This window comes from Gigantopelta aegis, chromosome 4, assembly GCF_016097555.1.
Source record: "Gigantopelta aegis isolate Gae_Host chromosome 4, Gae_host_genome, whole genome shotgun sequence".
NCBI classification, from domain to species: Eukaryota; Metazoa; Mollusca; class Gastropoda; order Neomphalida; family Peltospiridae; genus Gigantopelta; species Gigantopelta aegis.
Window position 1 is genome coordinate 1061975 of NC_054702.1, and position 10109 is coordinate 1072083.

At 38.1% G+C, this 10109-nt stretch overlaps 1 protein-coding gene across 1 annotated transcript in view; it reads left to right on the forward strand.

Moving 5' to 3' along the window:
* The window catches only part of LOC121371987 (gamma-aminobutyric acid type B receptor subunit 1-like), a 61298-nt gene extending 53498 nt beyond the window's left edge, over positions 1-7800 (forward strand). Inside the window, exons 13-16 of the mRNA XM_041498222.1 lie at positions 4582-4725; positions 5644-5832; positions 6255-6389; positions 7657-7800. Of these exons, the coding sequence (XP_041354156.1) occupies positions 4582-4725; positions 5644-5832; positions 6255-6389; positions 7657-7800 (612 nt within the window). The remainder of the gene's footprint in view (positions 1-4581; positions 4726-5643; positions 5833-6254; positions 6390-7656) is intronic.
* Positions 7801-10109: the final 2309 nt, after the last annotated feature.

Here is a 10109-nt window from a genome sequence, read left to right on the forward strand (position 1 = left end):
AACACATCGCACTAAAACAAGCGAGGTCTCTTAACCTGAACTGGTTACGACGACTATCAGTTCCCGCCATAAAACCTAACTTCATCAATTCAATAACACATCGCACTAAAACAAGCGAGGTCTCTTAACCTGAACTGGTTACGACGACTATCAGTTCCCGCCATAAAACCTAACTTCATCAATTCAATAACACATCGCACTAAACAAGCTAGGTCTCTTAACCTGAACTGGTTACGACGACTATCAGTTCCCGCCATAAAACCTAACTTCATCAATTCAATAACACATCGCACTAAAACAAGCTAGGTCTCTTAACCTGAACTGGTTACGACGACTATCAGTTCCCGCCATAAAACCTAACTTCATCAATTCAATAACACATCGCACTAAAACAAGCTAGGTCTCTTAACCTGAACTGGTTACGACGACTATCAGTTCCCGCCATAAAACCTAACTTCATCAATTCAATAACACATCGCACTAAAACAAGCGAGGTCTCTTAACCTGAACTGGTTACGACGACTATCAGTTCCCGCCATAAAACCTAACTTCATCAATTCAATAACACAGCGCACTAAACAAGCTAGGTCTCTTAACCTGAACTGGTTACGACGACTATCAGTTCCCGCCATAAAACCTAACTTCATCAATTCAATAACACATCGCACTAAAACAAGCTAGGTCTCTTAACCTGAACTGGTTACGACGACTATCAGTTCCCGCCATAAAACCTAACTTCATCAATTCAATAACACATCGCACTAAAACAAGCGAGGTCTCTTAACCTGAACTGGTTACGACGACTATCAGTTCCCGCCATAAAACCTAACTTCATCAATTCAATAACACATCGCACTAAAACAAGCGAGGTCTCTTAACCTGAACTGGTTACGACGACTATCAGTTCCCGCCATAAAACCTAACTTCATCAATTCAATAACACATCGCACTAAAACAAGCGAGGTCTCTTAACCTGAACTGGTTACGACGACTATCAGTTCCCGCCATAAAACCTAACTTCATCAATTCAATAACACATCGCACTAAAACAAGCGAGGTCTCTTAACCTGAACTGGTTACGACGACTATCAGTTCCCGCCATAAAACCTAACTTCATCAATTCAATAACACATCGCACTAAAACAAGCGAGGTCTCTTAACCTGAACTGGTTACGACGACTATCAGTTCCCGCCATAAAACCTAACTTCATCAATTCAATAACACATCGCACTAAAACAAGCGAGGTCTCTTAACCTGAACTGGTTACGACGACTATCAGTTCCCGCCATAAAACCTAACTTCATCAATTCAATAACACAGCGCACTAAACAAGCTAGGTCTCTTAACCTGAACTGGTTACGACGACTATCAGTTCCCGCCATAAAACCTAACTTCATCAATTCAATAACACATCGCACTAAAACAAGCTAGGTCTCTTAACCTGAACTGGTTACGACGACTATCAGTTCCCGCCATAAAACCTAACTTCATCAATTCAATAACACATCGCACTAAAACAAGCGAGGTCTCTTAACCTGAACTGGTTACGACGACTATCAGTTCCCGCCATAAAACCTAACTTCATCAATTCAATAACACATCGCACTAAAACAAGCGAGGTCTCTTAACCTGAACTGGTTACGACGACTATCAGTTCCCGCCATAAAACCTAACTTCATCAATTCAATAACACATCGCACTAAAACAAGCGAGGTCTCTTAACCTGAACTGGTTACGACGACTATCAGTTCCCGCCATAAAACCTAACTTCATCAATTCAATAACACATCGCACTAAAACAAGCGAGGTCTCTTAACCTGAACTGGTTACGACGACTATCAGTTCCCGCCATAAAACCTAACTTCATCAATTCAATAACACATCGCACTAAAACAAGCGAGGTCTCTTAACCTGAACTGGTTACGACGACTATCAGTTCCCGCCATAAAACCTAACTTCATCAATTCAATAACACATCGCACTAAACAAGCTAGGTCTCTTAACCTGAACTGGTTACGACGACTATCAGTTCCCGCCATAAAACCTAACTTCATCAATTCAATAACACATCGCACTAAAACAAGCTAGGTCTCTTAACCTGAACTGGTTACGACGACTATCAGTTCCCGCCATAAAACCTAACTTCATCAATTCAATAACACATCGCACTAAAACAAGCTAGGTCTCTTAACCTGAACTGGTTACGACGACTATCAGTTCCCGCCATAAAACCTAACTTCATCAATTCAATAACACATCGCACTAAAACAAGCGAGGTCTCTTAACCTGAACTGGTTACGACGACTATCAGTTCCCGCCATAAAACCTAACTTCATCAATTCAATAACACAGCGCACTAAACAAGCTAGGTCTCTTAACCTGAACTGGTTACGACGACTATCAGTTCCCGCCATAAAACCTAACTTCATCAATTCAATAACACATCGCACTAAAACAAGCTAGGTCTCTTAACCTGAACTGGTTACGACGACTATCAGTTCCCGCCATAAAACCTAACTTCATCAATTCAATAACACATCGCACTAAAACAAGCGAGGTCTCTTAACCTGAACTGGTTACGACGACTATCAGTTCCCGCCATAAAACCTAACTTCATCAATTCAATAACACATCGCACTAAAACAAGCGAGGTCTCTTAACCTGAACTGGTTACGACGACTATCAGTTCCCGCCATAAAACCTAACTTCATCAATTCAATAACACATCGCACTAAAACAAGCGAGGTCTCTTAACCTGAACTGGTTACGACGACTATCAGTTCCCGCCATAAAACCTAACTTCATCAATTCAATAACACATCGCACTAAAACAAGCGAGGTCTCTTAACCTGAACTGGTTACGACGACTATCAGTTCCCGCCATAAAACCTAACTTCATCAATTCAATAACACATCGCACTAAAACAAGCGAGGTCTCTTAACCTGAACTGGTTACGACGACTATCAGTTCCCGCCATAAAACCTAACTTCATCAATTCAATAACACATCGCACTAAACAAGCTAGGTCTCTTAACCTGAACTGGTTACGACGACTATCAGTTCCCGCCATAAAACCTAACTTCATCAATTCAATAACACATCGCACTAAAACAAGCTAGGTCTCTTAACCTGAACTGGTTACGACGACTATCAGTTCCCGCCATAAAACCTAACTTCATCAATTCAATAACACATCGCACTAAAACAAGCTAGGTCTCTTAACCTGAACTGGTTACGACGACTATCAGTTCCCGCCATAAAACCTAACTTCATCAATTCAATAACACATCGCACTAAAACAAGCGAGCTCTCTTACAAAACAAAACCCACCCCAGAAAACCTTAGGGTTTAAAAATCTCAAGCATATTTTAAATATTAAGCACAGCAAATTTATCATTGTGTATACCATTACATAAATCTTATTAGTATTGTCACAGTGCTAAACTTCAACTTTATAACAATACGGATTATATCTTTATTTTTACATGTGCATTAATTAGAATTAGTTAATTGGTAATCTGACGTCTGCCATGGTATCCACTTAGAGACATGCCAATCAAACCAATTAGTGTCAAGCACTAATTAAATATGTAACGAGCAATATAATACAGTGCAATTTAATTGTTGCCACGGATATTGCAGGCGTCTGAACGAGTACACCTTGACAACTGTATATTACATAGATACGTGTTTAGTATGCGTCTTATAAATAAGGATAATTTACCGATGAAAGACAGACTTGGGGAGAACAGATACTGTTCACACGCCTTGGAGTTCTCTCACAAAGCACAAACTCTACTGGAAGATCCGAGAGACAGTTTTGTAGCATAAGCAATGTCAACTCTATCGGGAGACCTGTGTGTCATTCACCCAAAGAGCTCTGACTTGTATATTATCTGTATCACCATGTTGTTAACTTACTAATCACGTTTCATGTTTGGAAAGTACAATACAAGAAACTACATCACCAACTTGAGATTCTCTTCCTTCATTTAAATTCTGGTAAAACAAAACGAGAAAAAATACGCTGTGTTAGTATGTCCATCTCCCCGCTAAAAATATATTTTTTAAAATTATCATTGGAAAAAACCCAGGACACGCGACATATTGGACTGGTTTCATTTTGATCAAACATGCACATAATCATTTCCAATTGTAAGTTCTTAATATGTATTCCTTTAAAGAATCTTTATGCTACCTCTTCAAAAGTATTAACACTTAGAAATTCTGTAGCAAACTTCACGTGTTTTTGAGCCAAACAAATTATATGAAAATTAAGGCTCTTTAATGAGCTGTTTTAATTGGTAAATATTGAACACGTTTATATATGTACTTTAAATGTACAAGATATGGTTTTGTAGCTTTTTATAACAACCTGATTGTTATGGTTTAGATCGGTTGAACTTTAAAAATTAATGATAGGCTGTTTTGTTTTAACTGACATACATTTAAATTACCCAATCAACAAACTGACTGACTTTTAAAATGCTTTGTCATCAAAACAAATTAATTTTATTAATTTAATTTTTGATGCTTAATTAGTTACTTTTAATGTCTCGTGGTTATGTTTGCATTTTAGGTGAACGATGCCGAAGACATCGAAATCCGTGGCATCGTTAAAACCTGTGATTCCGAAAACCAGATATATTTTCTTGGCATCCTTTTCGGCATCCAGGGAATACTGATGTTACTGGGGTCTTTCTTGGCATACGAAACTCGGAAGGTATGTTTTAAAAAAAATTCTACAATCACACATCACTTTTCACTACCCACTGGCTACTATCTAGGTCACAGTAAATTGTATCATTTTGCATTTTAACATTAACAAGCGGGCGTTTTTCAATGTGTTTGTTCTAAATGCATTAAACATATTACCTATGAAGTACATTGATAATAATAGTTGATAGTGTGGTAAGACTGTTTTATTAAACTGTAATTGTGTTTATATTTTACATTAGTAAATGATATTAAAATAAGAGTAGGATATTGCAACTTTAATGCTATAGTTTGTAACAGCAACGCACATTTAAAGCCGCTGACACTAGTCTCCGATATACGTATGTTTTCCGTTTCATGTAAAATACGTTTCCAACTACTTCAAACATTACAAATTTGCCTAAACTGACAGTTAAAACACAAAGTATAAGTTAAGAGTAAAACGGTTGTGATAGCGGAAGATATTGTGCATTGCCTAACGACAAGATTCAGTGATTTAATTATAATAGGTTATTGCTAAACATAAACCAACATACCCAGCTGGGTTTTTTCTATTATTACTAAACACAAAGAGCTGTTTTTTATATTATTATTATTATTATTATTATTATTACTAAACACAAACGAGCAGTTTTTATATATCATTATTATTATTAATAAACACAAATAGCTGTTTTCTATATTATTATTATTATTATTATTATTATTACTAAACACAAACACGCTGGGGTTTTTATATTATTACCACTAAACGGAAAACCACCTGGGTTTTTGTATTATTATTATTATTATTATTACTAAACACAAACCAGCTGGGTTTTTTTATATTATTACCACTAAACAGAAAACCAGCTGGGTTTTTGTATTATTATTATTATTATTATTATTATTATTATTACTACTACTACTAATACATGAAACCCAGGTTTCAGTGCCGGGCCTGAACGACTCGAAGATGATCGGGGTGGCCATCTACAACGTGGTCGTGCTCAGCGTGCTCGGGGTGACGGTGTCGCTGGCGCTCAGACTGAAGATCGACCTCACCTACTGTCTGTCGAGCGGAATCCTCATCCTGGCCACCACCGTCACGCAGTGTCTTATCATGGTTCCCAAGGTAACCAGACGACGTTCATTTTAAGGCTCGTCCTAATTCTAGCACATCACACTTGTGTATGTATGTTTGCCACAAAGGACAACTATTCAAAAAATGTTACAAGGTAATGACTACAAATATCATAACAATTAAATACATTCTTATCATATCTATACTACTACTACTACTACTACTACTACTACTATTACTACTACTACTACTACCAGTATTACTGCTGCTGCTACCACCGCTGCTGCTGCTGCTGCTGATGATGATGTTGATGATGATAATGATGAAGATGATGATGATGATAAGGGATGTGTTAATTCATTAATTCATTCGTTCATTCTTTCTTTTATTCATATAACGTATAATTAGGTCACCTAACTCTAGAAACGTAAAATTATACAAGTATTTAACATATAATATGATTTTCATTTCAGATTGTCAACTTGACCGGTAACGCTGTCGGTTCAGTGGATGACACGGTTACACGGAACGCGACTCATGTCACCGACCTGTCGTCTCGCACCCAGGACATTACGAGACTGATCAAGTTAGAACGGGAGCTCATAGAGGTACGGGGTCCGGCGTCACTTCTAACACTACGATACATACACCATTGGTTTATGAAAACAATTACGTCACTACAAATATACTGAACAAGAATGTTATTGCCTATCTTAACATTGGTGGAACATGTACACGTAGAAAGTACCTCCCTCATTAAACTGCTAATTCAAACACGAAATCCCAATATACTAAATGCAACTTAAGAGAAACAAACACCATTTGCAAATTTGAAAAACAACAACAACCCCAAAAAAACGACAACAACGCACCAACATAAAATCACGGTACTACAGTCTTGGGATAGCAAGTTTAAATGGACTATCCTGAGTATCTGGATGAAGATTTTTGTCTAATAATTTGTACGTATGAATTTACTATTCCTTCCTCCTAGTGATGTGTGTTTATTGTGTTGTGGAGAACAACCAGAAGTCTTGCTAGTGATGTGTGTTTATTGTGTTGCGGAGAACCACCAGAAGTCTTGCTAGTGATGTGTGTTTATTGTGTTGCGGAGAACAACCAGACGTCTTGCTAGTGATGTGTGTTTATTGTGTTGCGGAGAACAACCAGAAGTCTTGTTAGTGATGTGTGTTTATTGTGTTGTAGAGAACCACCAGAAGTCTTGCTAGTGATGTGTGTTTATTGTGTTGCGGAGAACCACCAGAAGTCTAGCTAGTGATGTGTGTTTATTGTGTTGCGGAGAACAACCAGAAGTCTTGCTAGCGCTGACAACACAGGATAGTTCCTTTAAAACGGCACCCATACAATTCCACTAATATGTATTTTATGGAGAAATAATCTGTCCCAGAAACGCTCAGCGGAAAAAGTAAATTTTATTCCTCCTCCCACTATGTTAAATAAACTGCAAGTTCGGGTCACTTTGAAGATGGGGAAGGTAGTACATCCACCCATCAAACAGTTTGGATCCGCGCCTGAAAAATTTACTTCTGGTAGAAGGAACAAACGTTTTATCAATATTGAATTCTGTCTACAGAGCAATAATTGGGAGACCTATCTAATGTGATTTATTTTGTAGAATTTTGTTTATATTTTTATATTTCAGCGCGCGAATGCACTTTCAAAAAACAAATATTAATACAAATGTAAAGCATGTGAAGCCGTCCTGTTTGACATGCGTTACTTAAGCGAGCGTTAGTTGACGAGGAACTACGGTACACTGCGTAGATTTCAAGTCAATTAATACTCAAAATTTCGCTTTAAGTAGACCCATTTTCGTTTGACCGCGCCATTAAGAGTCTCTGTTTTTCATTGCAGAAAGAACGACGCATAAAGGAGTTAGAAGAGGGCCACGCTGCCAAAGATCGAATGGTTTTACTGTCGAAACAAAACACTACTTCTACCCAGTCACCGGACACATCCAGGACTGTGTTAACAAATACGACAAACAGTTCCGTATAACGACACTAGGCAACTTGTAATTAGTAAAAAACAGACTCCTCCTCCTCCCCCACCCTCCCCCGCTCCGTCCACTAGTACATATGTGGCCTTTGTTAACGAATACGTGGCTATAATGTATGCCATTCTTTGAGCTGAATTGTGAAAATTACCTTAGTCTTTAGTTGGACATTAATTTTGTTTAATGACAGCCATTATATACTAAAACAATGTTAGTGTGTTCGATGTCGTCTGTTTAACTGAGATTGGTGTTAATAAACATATCGTTTTGATGATGTAACTAATGAAATGTTAAACAGGAGAATTAAAGAGTGCAGGAAGGTACATCTGTGGTAGATATCGCATTTGTAGTGTCGAGTCACATGATCGAGTCACGTGATCGACTCTGCTCCACTCTGTTCTGTTTTAGTATTTCTTGAGCATAGATGTGTTGTCATCCTAGTTTTTATTATTATTAAAGCAAGGAAGACAACTCTTCCTATTATTGTCATAAAACGAGTTACCGACCTTCAGTATATTTGTAATCACAAGACAGCTGTATGTTTTTAAATTCCAACCGGCCTCGGTGGTGTCGCGGTTAAGCCATCGGTCATAAGGCTGGTAGGTACCGGGAAATACATAGACAAGTCTACCTGCTACTTCACCAACAGGGGTGGCATATGTATCTGTTTTATAAAGCAACACGCAAGATATGTCTCATCGTAAGTTTTAGTAACCTGTACAGCAAAGATCTTTCCAAGTGTATACTGTGTGACTTAGAATGGAGTTTGCAGCAAGGACTGGAAGATACATTAGACATGATGATCTTTCCAAGTGTATACTGTGAGACTTAGAATGGAGATTGCAGCAAAGGACTGGAAGATACATTAGACATGATGATCTTTCCAAGTGTATACTGTGTGACTTAGAATGGAGTTTGCAGCAAGGACTGGAAGATACATTACACATGATGATCTTTCCAAGTGTATACTGTGTGACTTAGAATGGAGTTTGCAGCAAGGACTGGAAGATACATTAGACATGATGATCTTTCCAAGTGTATACTGTGTGACTTAGAATGGAGTTTGCAGCAAGGACTGGAAGATACATTAGACATGATGATCTTTCCAAGTGTATACTGTGAGACTTAGAATGGAGTTTGCAGCAAGGACTGGAAGATACATTAGACATGATGATCTTTCCAAGTGTATACTGTGAGACTTAGAATGGAGTTTGCAGCAAGGACTGGAAGATACATTAGACATGATGATCTTTCCAAGTGTATACTGTGAGACTTAGAATGGAAATTGCAGCAAGGACTGGAAAATACATTAGACATGATGATCTTTCCAAGTGTATATTGTGTGACTTAGAATGGAGATTGCAGAAAGGACTGGAAGATACATTAGACATGATGATCTTTCCAAGTGTATACTGTGAGACTTAGAATGGAGTTTGCAGCAAGGACTGGAAGATACATTAGACATGATGATCTTTCCAATTGCAGCAAGGACTGGAAGATGCATTAGACATGATGATCTTTCCAAGTGTATACTGTGTGACTTAGAATGGAGTTTGCAGCAAGGACTGGAAGATGCATTAGACATGATGATCTTTCCAAGTGTATACTGTGTGACTTAGAATGGAGTTTGCAGCAAGGACTGGAAGATGCATTAGACATGATGCTCTTTCCAAGTGTATACTGTGTGACTTAGAATGGAGTTTGCAGCAAGGACTGGAAGATGCATTAGACATGATGCTCTTTCCAAGTGTATACTGTGTGACTTAGAATGGAGATTGCAGCAAGGACTGGAAGATGCATTAGACATGATGATCTTTCCAAGTGTATACTGTGTGACTTAGAATGGAGTTTGCAGCAAGGACTGGAAGATACATTAGACATGATGATCTTTCCAAGTGTATACTGTGTGACTTAGATTGGAGTTTGCAGCAAGAACTGGAAGATACATTAGACATGATGATCTTTCCAAGTGTATACTGTGTGACTTAGAATGGAAATTGCAGCAAGGACTGGAAGATACATTAGACATGATGATCTTTCCAAGTGTATACTGTGTGACTTAGAATGGAGTTTGCAGCAAGGACTGGAAGATACATTAGACATGATGATCTTTCCAAGTGTATACTGTGTGACTTAGAATGGAGTTTGCAGCAAGGACTGGAAGATACATTAGACATGATGATCTTTCCAAGTGTATACTGTGAGACTTAGAATGGAGTTTGCAGCAAGGACTGGAAGATACATTAGACATGATGATCTTTCCAAGTGTATACTGTGTGACTTAGAATGGAGATTGCAGCAAGGACTGGAA